The sequence below is a fragment of the Notolepis coatsorum genome (genome assembly GCF_963971535.1).
Source record: "Notolepis coatsorum genome assembly, chromosome: 13".
Lineage (NCBI taxonomy): Eukaryota > Metazoa > Chordata > Actinopteri > Aulopiformes > Paralepididae > Notolepis > Notolepis coatsorum.
In genome coordinates, this window is record NC_140177.1 from 33,303,260 (window position 1) to 33,318,230 (window position 14,971).

The following is a 14,971-nucleotide window of genomic DNA, read 5'->3' on the forward strand; positions in this document are numbered from 1 at the left end:
CACACACACACACACACACACACACACACACACACACACACACACACACACACACACACACACACACACACACACACACACACACACACACACACACACACACACACACACACACACACATACACAAAGATGCAGCATGTGTGGAATATGCTTCCCTAGGGTGATATTGTCAGAACAGGTTAACCTGGCGTTAGCATCCAACCATAACAGGCAAAAGGGGTGTGCCCTCGCCAAGCTGTCAATCACTGCTCTGGGCCAGGGCTCTGCCTCAGGCAGTATATAAGCCTGAGTCACACACACTAAAAGAACATACACTACTTTTAACACGCACACACACACACACACGCTGGCTTGCACAATCAGATAGTTGTGCCTTTTCCACTGACAGTATCAGCCTCTGGCGAGATTCAGCTACTGGACCCCTCAGAGAGATACACTCTAGCAGGTAGAGGTGGAACCCTGTCCTGGTTAGTCAGTCAGTCAGTGAGTCTGCCAGTCAGTCAGCCAGTCAGTCAGTCAGTCAGTCAGTCAATCAATCAGTCAGTCAGTCAGTCAGTCAGTCAGTCAGTCAGTCAGTCAGTCAGTCAGTCAGTCAGTCAGTCAGTCAGTCAGTCAGTCAGTCAGTCAGTCAGTCAGCCAGTTAGCCAGTCAGTCAGTGTTCAGTGCATCTCCATCGGGATGGTAATAATCAGCGTGGCTCTGATCGGGGTGGTGGTGGTGGCGGTCTGTTGTCTCCTCTGGCTGGCGGTTGGAATACGACACAGGTAAGACTACTTTACCTTCCATGCTCTCTTTAGTTGCTGTTCTGTGCAATTTGGTATTGAGATACACAGGGAGTGGAACCCCTCACAGTGTGAGGGGTTCTGTGAGTGTTAAAGGTGCTGTGAGTGGTATTATTTTGTTTGTTAAAAGAAGTGTCTACACTTAAAATAATAGCTATGATATAGAGTGTGTGGTCAGTAACACGGGTATCCCAGTCCCTCCAGTCTGCAGTAAACACTAAATACCTTTTCTGGTATCCCTTCCCACTTTATCCAATCAGGAGAGAGAACTCCACACTGCAGAAATAGTATGACAAAAATAAGAAATAAAAACTAGTTTTAATTAAGCAAACGTGTGCTTGAAACAAGTAAAATAATCTGCCAGTGTAGTAAGCAAATCTGGCTTGGCAAGATATTTGTAGTTGTACCCTTCCTGCTGACCTGTTGTACATAACTTGTAAGTCACTTTTGATAAAAGCATCAGCTAAATGACTATATGACTAAATGTAAATGGAGGGACTGGGAGACCCATGTTACTGACCAAACACTCTATATCAGTGATGGCTGTCAGAATATAGAGCTATTTAACACTTGTTAACAAAGAAATACCACTTACAGCACGTTTAATGCCTTGCTCTACTCATCGAGTTACTTAACTTGACTTCAATTCCGATGATTTTATTGATCAGGGCTTCATGCAGCACACAGCGGTTAAATCAGGTCCTGGGGATATAGTGAGTATTGATAATGTATGGAGGATATGATTAGTATTAGCGTAGTAGTATTAGTGTATCAGTGTAGTATATCTGTACTGATAAACCATGTGGTGCTTTTCTGTCATGCCTCAGTCATCAAGAACAATACCGTTAGTCTAATATTCTGCAGCTATAAAACATATACGTGTGTGTGTGCGTGCGTGCGTGCGTGCGTGCGTGCGTGCGTGCGTGCGTGCGTGCGTGTGTGTGTGTGTGTGTGTGTGTGTGTGTGTGTGTGTGTGTGTGTGTGTGTGTGTGTATGTGTAACTCGTTTATATGACAAGACTCCACACTCACCAAATCAGGACATGCTACCAGATGAGGATATTTTTCGACATCCTGATTTAGTTTGGTGCGCTATTGGAGTGTGATGGTTAAGGTTAGCGTTAGGGTTAGGGTTAGGGTTAGGGTTAGGGTTAGGGTTAGGGTTAGGGTTAGGGTCAGTTACAGAATGCATGTAAGTCTATGTAATGTCCTCGTATTTCACATAAACAAACGTAAGTGTGTAGCAGTGTGGCTGGAATGTGGCTCACCAGGTTTAACACTGTAGCTCCTGCTCATAGAGAAACACAGGCGCCAAGTTTATATACATATATACTACAGTAAATACATGTTTATAAACTTTATATACATATATACTACAGTAAATACGCATGTTTATATACATATATAGGCTACTAAATACACCAAGTTTATATACATAGATACTAAATACACCAAGTTTATATACATATATAAGCTACTAAATACAAAGTTCATATAGAGTATATTAAATACAAATACCATATTTATATAATTATATATATCCACTAATACCACTTTACTTTCAGTATGCAATTTCTGAGTACTCAGCTGCAGTAATTGTACTTATTGTCAGTAAATCTAGATGGAGACCTAGATGGCATTCTGTGTCAGTAAACGATGATGATATAATGGTTGTGATGTGGACATTACATCACCAGCACTACAGTAGAACAGCATGTGTGAGGCAGAGGTCGTCAGAACTGTAACACAAAGCATTGTATCCACTGTGTGTGTGTCTCTCTCTCTCTCTCTCTCTCTCTCTCTCTCTCTCTCTCTCTCTCTCTCTCTCTCTCTCTCTCTCTCTCTCTCTCTCTCTCTCTCTCTCTCTATCTCTCTCTCTCTCTCTCTCTCTCTCTCTCCAGACATCCAGGTGAGCCAGTGATAGAGAATGGCTTCATCCCGTACCTGGGCTGTGCGCTGCAGTTTGGGAGCAACCCTCTGGAGTTCCTGCGCAGCCGTCAGAAGAGATACGGTCACATCTTCACCTGTAAGATCGCTGGTCAATACATCCACTTCCTGTGCGACCCGTTCTCCTACCACTCTGTCATCAGACAGGGACGCCACCTCGACTGGAGGAAGTTCCACTTTACTACATCTGTGAAGGTGAGGGGGCGTGTTCTGGTGCAGGAGTTATCATTCATTGATCCATTATAATTTCAACCTCCTGTCACTGTCACGTTACTGCTAAGTCAAATATGCCTCAATGTAAATATGCAGATAAATATTTATTAACTAAACTAAATATTTCTGTATTTTTCTCTATCTATCCATCCATCCATCCATCCATCCATCCATCCATCCATCCATCCATCCATCCATCCATCCATCCATCCATCCATCCATCCATCCATCCATCCATCCATCCATCCATCCATCCATCCATCCATCCATCCATCCATCCATCCATCCATCCATCCATCCATCCATCCATCCATCCATCTATCTATCTATCTATCTATCTATCTATCTATCTATCTATCTATCTATCTATCTATCTATCTATCTATCTATCTATCTATCTATCTATCTATCTATCTATCTATCTATCTATCTATCTATCTATCCATCCATCCCAGGCATTCGGTCATGAGAGTTTTGACCCGAGTCATGGCTACACCACAGAGAACCTTCACCAGACCTTCCTGAAGACACTGCAGGGCGAGGCTCTGCCGTCGCTGATCGAGAGCATGATGGGACACCTGCAGGACGTCATGCTGAACACAGACACCCTCAGACCCTCCGCAGACAAATGGGAGGTCGATGGCATCTTCGCCTTCTGCTACAAGGTCAGTAGGGTTGACTATGAGGATGAATGATGAAGGTATCTTCTGTTAGAAGGTCAGTAGGGTTGACTATGAGGATGAATGATGAAGGTATCTTCTGTTAGAAGGTCAGTAGGGTTGACTATGAGGATGAAGGATGAAGGTATCTTCTGTTAGAAGGTCAGTAGGGTTGACTATGAGGATGAAGGATGAAGGTATCTTCTGTTAGAAGGTCAGACCTTTACAGACCTTTAGCTAGATTACAGACGTACAGTATAGGTCTTTGCAGCGTCAAATTGTATTAAAACTTGGGTCATCTCTCTCCCGCTCTCTCTCTCCCTCCCTCCCTCCCTCCCTCCCTCCCTCCCTGTAGGTGATGTTTGAGTCGGGCTACCTGACCCTGTTTGGCAGGGAGCTGGGTCAGGATAAGACCCAGGCCCACCAGGAGGCGCAGAAGGCTCTGGTTCTGAACGCTCTGGAGAACTTCAAGGAGTTCGATAAAATCTTCCCGGCGCTAGTGGCCGGTCTGCCCATCCACGTCTTCCAGAGCGCCTACAGCGCCAGAGAGGTCCGGAGCATTCTATTCTCTTCTATACCCTTCTATCCTCTTCTGTCCTCTTCTATACTCTTCTATCCTCTTCTATCCTCTTATATTCTCTTCTCCTCTTCTATCCTCTTCTATTCTCTTCTATCCTCTTCTATCCTCTTCTGTCCTCTTCTGTCCTCTTCTATCCTCTTCTATCCTCTTCTATCCTTCTATCCTATTCTCTTCTATTCTCTTCTGTTCTATTCTATTCTGTTCTATTTCTTTCTATTCTCTTCTATCCTCTTCTATCCTATTCTATTCTCTTCTATTCTATTCTGTTCTCTTCTGTTCTCTTCTATCCTCTTCTATTATCTTCTATTCTCTTCTATTCTCTTCTGTTATCTTCTATTATCTTCTATTCCCTTCTATTCTCTTCTGTTCTCTTCTATTCTCTTCTATTATCTTCTGTTCTCTTCTATTCTCTTCTATCCTCTTCTATCCTATTCTATTCTCTTCTGTTCTCTTCTATTCTCTTCTATTCTTGTCTATTATACATAATTTCACTGTATCTTATTGTAGAAACGAATCCATATATGTCAACATTACGTTACATTACATTGTTTGTTATTTGATATTTTTGTAGAACCTGGCGAAGACCATGCATGTTGACAATCTGTCTAAGAGGGAGAACATGTCAGACTTGATCTCCACGAGGATCCTCCTCAACGAGTCCCTGTCCACTTTTAATGACATCAGCAAGTCCAGGACCCACGTGGCCCTGCTGTGGGCCTCGCAGGCCAACACCCTGCCTGCTACCTTCTGGAGCCTACTGTACATGATCAGGTAATAGACCTAGCCCATAGGGTTTCTATACATGAGCAGGTAATAGACCTAGCCCATATACATAGACCTAGCCCATAGGGTTTCTATACATGATCAGGTAATAGACCTAGCACTAGACCATATGGTTTATGTAGCACTTTGAGATTGTTACAAATATAAAGTGTGTTACAAATATAATTTATTATTATTATCTATGTACATGATCAAGTAATAGACCTAGCACATAGGGTTTTATATACATGAGCAGGTGATATACCTAGCCGCAGGCCATATGGTTTATATACACAATAGGGTTATAGACATATAGCCTTAGGATCTAGGTCATATGGTTCGTATACATGATCAAGTAATAGACCTAGCCGCAGGCCATATGGGTTATATACACAATAGGGTTATAGACATATAGCCTTAGGATCTAGGTCATATGGTTCGTATACATGATCAAGTAATAGACCTAGCCGCAGGCCATATGGGTTATATACACAATAGGGTAATAGACCTAGCTGCAGGCCATATGGTTTGTATACATGCTCAGGTAATAGACCATGCAGGCCATAATATGGTTTACATGTGTGTGTATCTGTCTTCTAGGAGTCCAGATGCTATGAAGGCAGCCAGAGAGGAGGTTGAGAAGATTCTAGAAAGCTCAGGTCAAACTGCTGACCCCACTAACCCCCAGCTGACCCTGACCAGGGAACAGCTCGACAACATGCCTGTAATAGGTAAGATATTAAATATACTATATAATAATGCTGTATATACCGTATATATATATAAATATATATATATTTATTTATTCTGACCGTATTTATATATATATCCACATCTGTCTATATACATACCTGTAACATAATCCGTTTACATCACTGTAGATACTATAACTATATATACCTTACCTACTCTTACTTACTAGTTACGCTGCTGGCCAGTATGACTACCATAGTGTCTTTATACCTGTATCACATATTAATACCAAAACTCTGTACATTCATCTGATTAGCCCTATTACTCAGTAGTACCAATTTATATATTTTATACCCACTTTAATCACATGTACATTGTATATCACTATATTGCGCTTTACTGTTACATTTGCACTCTGGTTGGATGCCAAACTTCTTTTTGGTATACTGTACTTGTTAAATGCACAATTTACTATATAAAAGCACCATTTACCATATATATGTATATATTTATATATATATATGCCAGCCAGTCAGTTAGTTAGTTATGCATGCATTAACCTGCCATCTGTCTGCATGATGTTCCAGACAGCATCATAAAGGAAGCCATGCGTCTCTCCAGCGCCTCCATGAATGTCCGCATCGCGAAGGAGGACTTCCTGCTCCACCTGGACAACCAGGAGGCTTACCGTATCAGGAAGGATGACGTCATCGCTCTCTACCCTCCCATGCTGCACTACGACCCGGAGATCTACGAGGACCCTTATGTAAGTCACGTGATGTTAGGAGCCAACACAGAACAGATCTGATGTCAGTTACTAGACTTTAGCTGAAGCCAAGAGGATGAACTGAGGCTTTTTACAAAGTACCTTAATTTAAGATCTTTAAGTCAAAGAAAAGAAGATTCGACAGGAAAGAAAGAAAAACAGAGCATTAACCCTCTCTCTCTCTCTCTCTCCCTCTCTCTCTCCCTCCATCCATCTCTCCCTCTCTCCATCCCTCTCTCTCTCCCCCTCTCTCTCCGTCCATCCATCTCTCCCCCCTCTCTCTCTCTCTCTCTCTCCCTCCATCCATCTCTCCCTCTCTCCATCCCTCTCTCTCTCCCTCTCTCTCTCCCTCTGTCTCTCCCTCCATCCATCTCTCTCTCCCTCTCTCCCTCTCTCCATCCCTCTCTCTCTTTCTCTCCTCCAGGAGTATAAGTTTGATCGTTTTCTGGAGGAGAGTGGTCAGGAGAAGACCACGTTCTACCGCGGCGGCAGGAAGCTGCGTTACTTCTACATGCCGTTCGGCTCGGGCGTCACCAAGTGTCCCGGGAGATTCTTCGCCATCCACGAGATCAAACAGTTCCTGACTCTCGCTCTGTCTTACTTCCACATGGAGCTAGTGGACCCCGCCGTCAAGGTCCCGCTCCTCGACCAATCCCGTGCGGGCCTGGGCATCCTCCAGCCGACCTACGACGTGGATTTCCGGTACAAGCTGAAGTCCGGCCAATAGGGACAGAGCTCGTCGGACCGAGCGGCCATTGAGACGGCTGGACTGAGACATGTGTAAGGAATAGATGAACTGGACGGTTGTTCTGGGGGGAAATGAAGATGAACGAGATTCCCATGGTGCTTTGTGTGAAGTGGACCTTTGACCGAGGAGCCACAGAGAGCACCATGGACTCACAGTGTCGTGGTTCAAATCCTCCTCACAACTCTTTATTCCCTCTGTTACATGATCAGGTCATATACATAGCCCTAGGCCTAGGCCATAAGGTTTATATACATGCTCAGGTAATAGACCTAGCCCTAGGCCATAGGGTTTATATACATGTTCAAGTAATAAACCTAGCCCTAGGCCATAGGGTTTATATACAGTACATGATCGGGTAATAGGCCTAGCCCTGGGCCATAGGGTTTATATACATGATCAGGTAATAGACCTAGCCCTAGACCATAGGGTTTATATACATGATCAGGTAATAGACCTAGCCCTAGACCCATGTTTGACAGCTAAAACTTGATAAAACCAAGAGGGACAGGTGGATGAAGAGGAGGACCTCTCCTCCAGAATACCCAAGCAGCTTGTACATAGTGTATATTTAATATAATATCCCAGCAGCTTGTACATAGTCTATATTTAATATAAGAAAGGCCAATCAGGATGTTTGGTTATGTATATAAACAGACTGAAATGTTATGTACAGTATATAGAATATTATTTTGTTGTTGTGTATGTTTTCAGTGTGTTGCTATGTTTTGGGTGGAATAACCCTTTAAGCTCCAGCGACGCATTCTAAACCACTGACCATGACTTGTCCAGCCTCTCTCCTCCTAGCACCATGTATGACCAGAGACATATACTATCCCAGTGCAGCATGGTTTCCAACCTGGACCAACTCTATCTATCTATGGCTCTGGTTGTGTGTGACTTATCAATAACATGTACAAATTGAACCTCGTGGAAGATATCACTTCTAATCTCTCTGGCTGTATCTGATTAGACCGTTAGCCTTGAACTGTCCAACGGTCTTCAATCGAAGGAGCTTCTAGCTGCTGAAGGACGGGTTCAGTGTTTTCATTCAAACATTGTCGACACAGTGTTGACGAGTACAGCCCATAATTTCACTGATTGTTTTGGTATTGAGGAACTCAGCAACACTTACATTGTAACTTGTGATACGATGTACGGTTTGCAACTATTTCCTCAGTAGAACCTAAGAAGACACGCCTGGTTATATTGTGAAAAGGACACGTATCGTGTTTTCTGAAGGGTAAAACACTTGACCCCATTGGACTGGAGAGAGATGCAGCCGGATGCAGCCGTTTCTTAACACTAAAGCCATCAGTGAAAGTACAGTCCATACTAGTCACCATCATGTCAGTAGAGTCTGGGTTCAGTACTAGTCAACATCATAATGTTTAAAGAGTCTGGGTTCAGTACTAGTCAACATCATAATGTTTAAAGAGAGCCTGTGTTCAGTACTAGTCAACATCACAATTAGTGATGCTCGATATTGGCTTTTTAACCGATACCGATATACCGATATTGTCCAACATTTTAATGCCGATATCAGCCGATAATATCGGTAGGCCGATAATATCGGACATCATTTCTATAGAAATGTATAAAAAAAATGTAAAAAATTTAAAAGAATTGAAACCCGATACCAATATTTTCCGATATCACATTTTAATGCCGATATCGGCCGATAATATCGGTAGGCCGATAATATCGGACATCCCTAATCACAATGTTTAAATAGAGCCTGTGTTCAGTACTAGTCAACATCACAATGTTTAAAGAGCCTGGGTTCAGTACTAGTCAACATCACAATGTCTAAATAGAGCCTGGGTTCAGTACTAGTCAACATCACAATGTTTAAATGGGTTCAGTACTAGTCATACAGATGGAATATTCAAGTATTTTAAATTATATCAGAATATCAATGTGCATATAAACACAGCTTCAGTATTTAATCTCACCATGGTCACATGTGCGCTTCCTAACTCCCCTACTGGCTTTCATGGTCTTACTTGAAGATATCTTAAGATATTCTTGTGATACAGTGTCACTTGAGAAATGTGAATAGTGGAGCTTGAGACAACCTTATTTATAAAGATGATGTAACAGACTTGAGACAAACTCATTCATAAAGATGACATAATGGCATTTGCATTGTAAAATGGTTTTCTGTCTGGTTTTTATTTTTGTATGTTTGTTGAATGAAGGAACAGTGAGATTGAAGGACTCTTGTGTTTCTCAGTGTGATTTCTATGTATAGATAAATGTACATAGTACATTTGTATGTACAAATGTATGTAGTATATGTACAAACACATACAAAATAAATACATTCTGTACAAACTAGGGCTGTCAATCGATTAAAATACAATTGCACATGATTTTCCATAATTAACTCTATTAATCATATATTATATCAATCAAAACAATTTTGCTCAAAATGTACCTTAAAAGGGTTATTTTTCAAATGTGTAGTATTATTATCAACATGGGAGTGGACAGATATGCTTGCTTTACGCAAATGTTATTAGATCAAATATGACCAAAATTACAAATACAGTATTGTCTGGAAAAACAAAGGTACTGCATTTAGCATAAAAAAACATTTTGCAAATAATCATAACATGGCAAAGGCCAATAGGCAACAACAGATGGCCATATTGACCTGTTATGTAACATATTACTCAGTAATATGAGTATACTCACACAATGTAGTTGTATAAAGCATTAAAACCAAATGATGGACCTCAATGCCAATCGCAACAACAGACACTGTGTGCAACAGGTACATTGGTAAGCTACATGTTCCATTACTCAAAGATAATTTCCTGGATCCCTCACACTTCTAAAGCAAAACATACAATGTAATTGTGTCCAACCTCACATGGGGAAAAATAAGTGTCACAAAAACATCCCCTTCTACCAGTGTTGTAGTACTCTAGTCCTGGACTGATTTTTTGGACTGGTGACTCGACTTGGATTTTAACTTTTTTTGTAATAGGCCCTAATCATTTGGCATAATATATTGATGGCTAGTGCATTTGTTTGGCTATTGTGTCACAAAGTAAATAAACTCCCTTTGAAATGGTGACCGCTATGTAATTTATGTTTAATGTAGACCTCTTTTTGATTTGTATGTCAGCTCTTTGACTGCCAGAGTGGAGTGGACTCAACCTTGATGACTGGGACTCGGACTCGGACTAGGGTAATGGGGACTCGACTCGGACTCGACTCAGGCTCTTCTTTGGTGACTCAGACTTGGACTCGGACTCGAACACTGGGGACTCGAGACTCAACTCTGACTCGAGATTTAGTGACTCGACTACAACACTGCCTTCTACTATGTGGAATTAAAAACAGTGTCACAAATCCAACTGAATGGAGTCCAATGTTAATCTATTACCAACCTTTTACAGACTATTGTACTTTTGTACAGTAAAACTGAAGTTCTTTCTCTCCCCCTCTCACACTGTTACAGATGTGTTACTCTATTTCATACCCGCCCCCCACCCTACTCACCCAACCACCTCCAATGTACAGTTTCCCCCCCCCCCCCCACCCCACCTACCCAACCCCACCACCCCACCTACCCAACCTCCTCCAATGTACAGTTTCTTCGTCAAATGTATATACTCTCTTTTTTAGACTATTTTTGTATCACAAACAGAACTGTATTTGTAAATCTGGTATGTTATAAATGTATATATGTAGCAGTACTGTCTATCTGTACGTCATGTATGTCATATAGGTTATGATGAATTGAAAATGGGGGACCCTGATGTAAACAAGACGAAAATATTTCTCTGGTCTGCATCCCCTTAACAATTGTGTGTATTGAGCTGCACTGTATTGTACCCATTCTGCAATCTGTTAATAAAATGTTCAATCAATCAATCAATCAATTCTGTACAAACACTTACTAAATAAATACATTTTGTACAAACACATATTAAATAAATAAATTCTGTACAAACACATTTGTATATCTCTGCATACTCTGGTCAATGGGGACACTACAAAAGCTATTCTTCCTGCCGGACCCCAGGAAGAATAGCTTTTGTCAAGTGCAAAAGCTAATGGGGATCCTAAATAAACATAAACATAAACTACACAGTCTCTGTCAACACACACACACACACACACACACACACACACACACACACACACAGAGGCAGAGGCGACCATGCAATGTGCCAATCTGCTCATCGGGAGCAGTTAGGGGTTAATTGTCTTGCTCAAGGACACTTCGACAGGGAGCCAGAATCGAACTTGGATCCTCACGATTACCAGACAAGCGATCTACCTCCTGATCAGCCACTGTCGCCCCAGTGATCGAGGTAGATTATACCAGGTTCAGCCACAGCTCTGTCACACACACCAGTTACGTTTTTGTGTCACGTAATCAGACTCAGCTGAGCAGTCATGGAATCTATTTCACAAACGTTCCTGGAAAGTTTAAACACTTCTGACCTCCTGCAAGAGGAAGCATGGCATCCAGTGAGGAACCAACAGATTGAGCAAAGGCTTATTTCCCATAAACCACCAGACCCCTTAACTCCCAGTAACCCCCAGACACACACACACACACACACACACACACACACACACACACACACACACACACACACACACACACACACACACACACACACACACACACACACACACACACACACACACACACACACACACACACACACACACACACACACACACACACACACACACACACACACACACACACACACACACACACACACACACACACACACACACACACACACACACACACACACACACACACACACACACACACACACACACACACACACACACACACATATGACTCAGAAGAAGCTTCTATCCCCAGGCCATCAGGCTGCTAAACGAACAATAAACACTATGCAACAACCATCAAACGCACACAGCACACACACCCACACACACACACACACACACACACACACACACACACACACACACACACACACACACACACACACACACACGCACACACTCACTCAAACAAACAACACACTGCAGCACCCACTCTCCACACTTTAGATCACACAAACACACTTTACACTTTATATTTATTGATAAAGGATTTGCACTACAACTCGTACACATACTGTGAATTGTACCTAAATTGCACCTCGTCCCATTTCTGCCTTGCACTATATAGTATTGTATATTAGTACACTGCACAGTATTGTATATTGTATGGTAACTACGTCTATTCTGCATCGAACATTGTACATATGTCTAAACTGAACACTGTGACCTCTTTTTTTTACTTCTAATTTTACTATGTTATTTTATTTCATACTTATCTTGTCTTGCACAGTCTCTGGAGCGAAACAGTAAGAAGCATTTTGTATAAAAGTATTCTGTACTTCTGTATGACAAATATTAAAGAAACTTGAAACTTGAAACACACACATTTGTTCCTCACATTTGACCCATTCACTCACCGACGGGAGAGGCAACCATGCAAGGTGCCAACCTGCTCATCAGGCCTGGGAGGAGCGGGAATCAAACCGGGAACCTCCGGATTACCAGATGACTGCTTTACCTCTCGAGCCACTGTCGCCCGTGATGTGATTTTGTCTGAACTGTCTATATACAGTAGTTGTGGAGAGATTGAAACCTATCACAATAATCACTTGTACATTCTCTCATCGGGCTAACTGCTAGTCAACTGCTAACTGCTAGTCAACTGCTAACTGCTAGTCAACTGCTAACTGCTAGTCAACTGCTAACTGCTAGTCAACTGCTAACTGCTATAGTCAATGATATATCCCCAGGTTGAGAACCACTGGCCTACAGTACCCTGTTCTCGTCCAGACAAATAAGAGTGTGTGTGTGTGTGTGTGTGTGTGTGTGTGTGTGTGTGTGTGTGTGTGTGTGTGTGTGTGTGTGTGTGTGTGTGTGTGTGTGTGTGTGTGTGTGTGTGTGTGTGTGTGTGTGTGTGTGTGTGTGTGTACTCTAGAGCGGAGGACTGACTGAATGTAACCTCAGTCACAGTGTTGTCATAGCGAAGGATAACTGGGATAGAATAAATATAGTTGGGATAGAAAAACTATAATAGCTGGGATAGAATAAAAATGATAGCTGGGATAGAATAAATATGATAGGATATAATAAATATGATAGCTGGGATAGAAGATAGCTGGGATAGAATAAATATGATAGCTGGGATAGAATAAATATGATAAATGGGATAGAATAAAGCTGGGATAGAATAAATATGATAACTGCAATAGAATAAATATGACAGCTGGGATAGAAAAAATATGACAGCTGGGATAGAAAAAATATGATAGCTGGGATATAATAAATATGATAGCTTGGATAGATACTTACATACTGAGGTAGAAAGGTTTGTGATCATGTTTGACATTGAAAACAGTTACACACTGAGGTATAGGGAGGTTTGTGATCATGTTTTTAAATTGTCCATAGGTTAGTGGGGTATTGATTTTTAGTGTGAATTGAAGATCATTCCAGGAAGCTGGTGCATCAAAACAAAAGGCATGTAACTTATCAAGTTCAGACTGAACTCATTAAATCACTGACCTTAATTGTGAGCCAATCATTTGAGCGGGTCAGATAAGGACAATAATTCCAATCTAGCATCATTGTGATATATTGTGGCAATTTTCCATTACCTTATAGATAAAGTGATACCGATGTCTATTTCATCTTTCTGATAGAGAAGACCAACCCACCTTATCATACAGGATGAGTTGACTCTCCATGTGAATGTGTGACAGACTCATGTTGAGTTGACTCTCCATGTGAATGTGTGACAGACTCATGTTGAGTTGACTCTCCATGTGAATGTGTGACAGACTCATGTTGAGTTGACTCTCCATGTGAATGTGTGACAGACTCATGTTGAGTTGACTCTCCATGTGAATGTGTGACAGACTCATGTTGAGTTGACTCTCCACGTGAATGTGTGACAGACTCATGTTGAGTTGACTCTCCATGTGAATGTGTGACAGACTCACGTTGAGTTGACTCTCCATGTGAATGTGTGACAGACTCATGTTGAGTTGACTCTCCACGTGAATGTGTGACAGACTCATGTTGAGTTGACTCTCCATGTGAATGTGTGACAGACTCATGTTGAGTTGACTCTCCATGTGAATGTGTGACAGACTCACGTTGAGTTGACTCTCCATGTGAATGTGTGACAGACTCATGTTGAGTTGACTCTCCATGTGAATGTGTGACAGACTCATGTTGAGTTGACTCTCCATGTGAATGTGTGACAGACTCACGTTGAGTTGACTCTCCATGTGAATGTGTGACAGACTCACGTTGAGTTGACTCTCCATGTGAATGTGTGACAGACTCATGTTGAGTTGACTCTCCATGTGAATGTGTGACAGACTCACGTTGAGTTGACTCTCCATGTGAATGTGTGACAGACTCATGTTGAGTTGACTCTCCATGTGAATGTGTGACAGACTCATGTTGAGTTGACTCTCCATGTGAATGTGTGACAGACTCATGTTGAGTTGACTCTCCATGTGAATGTGTGACAGACTCATGTTGAGTTGACTCTCCATGTGAATGTGTGACAGACTCATGTTGAGTTGACTCTCCATGTGAATGTGTCACAGACTCACGTTGAGTTGACTCTCCATGTGAATGTGTGACAGACTCATGTTGAGTTGACTCTCCATGTGAATGTGTGACAGACTCACGTTGAGTTGACTCTCCATGTGAATGTGTGACAGACTCATGTTGAGTTGACTCTCCATGTGAATGTGTGACAGACTCACGTTGAGTTGACTCTCCATGTGAATGTGTGACAGAC

General features: G+C 41.9%; 1 protein-coding gene across 1 annotated transcript; it reads left to right on the forward strand.

Moving 5' to 3' along the window:
• The first annotated feature begins 394 nt into the window (after nt 1-394).
• Nucleotides 395-10,181, forward strand: cyp7a1 (cytochrome P450, family 7, subfamily A, polypeptide 1). The gene is made up of 8 exons (XM_084327999.1): nt 395-764; nt 2,683-2,923; nt 3,397-3,606; nt 3,956-4,150; nt 4,752-4,951; nt 5,543-5,673; nt 6,223-6,401; nt 6,826-10,181. The coding sequence occupies exons 1-8, from the start codon at nt 679-681 to the stop codon at nt 7,126-7,128; spliced, it is 1,545 nt and encodes a 514-aa protein (XP_084184125.1). The 5' UTR covers nt 395-678; the 3' UTR covers nt 7,129-10,181.
• Nucleotides 10,182-14,971: the final 4,790 nt, after the last annotated feature.

What these genes read in the sequence shown, in the direction of transcription:
- cyp7a1 (XM_084327999.1), top strand. Translation starts at nt 679, where the DNA reads ATGGTAATAATCAGCGTGGCTCTGATCGGGGTGGTGGTGGTGGCGGTC. An exon ending in TCTTCGCCTTCTGCTACAAG is followed by an intron (nt 3,607 to 3,955) that starts GTCAGTAGGGTT and finishes CCCTCCCTGTAG; the next exon opens with GTGATGTTTGAGTCGGGCTA. An exon ending in AGCCTACTGTACATGATCAG is followed by an intron (nt 4,952 to 5,542) that starts GTAATAGACCTA and finishes TCTGTCTTCTAG; the next exon opens with GAGTCCAGATGCTATGAAGG.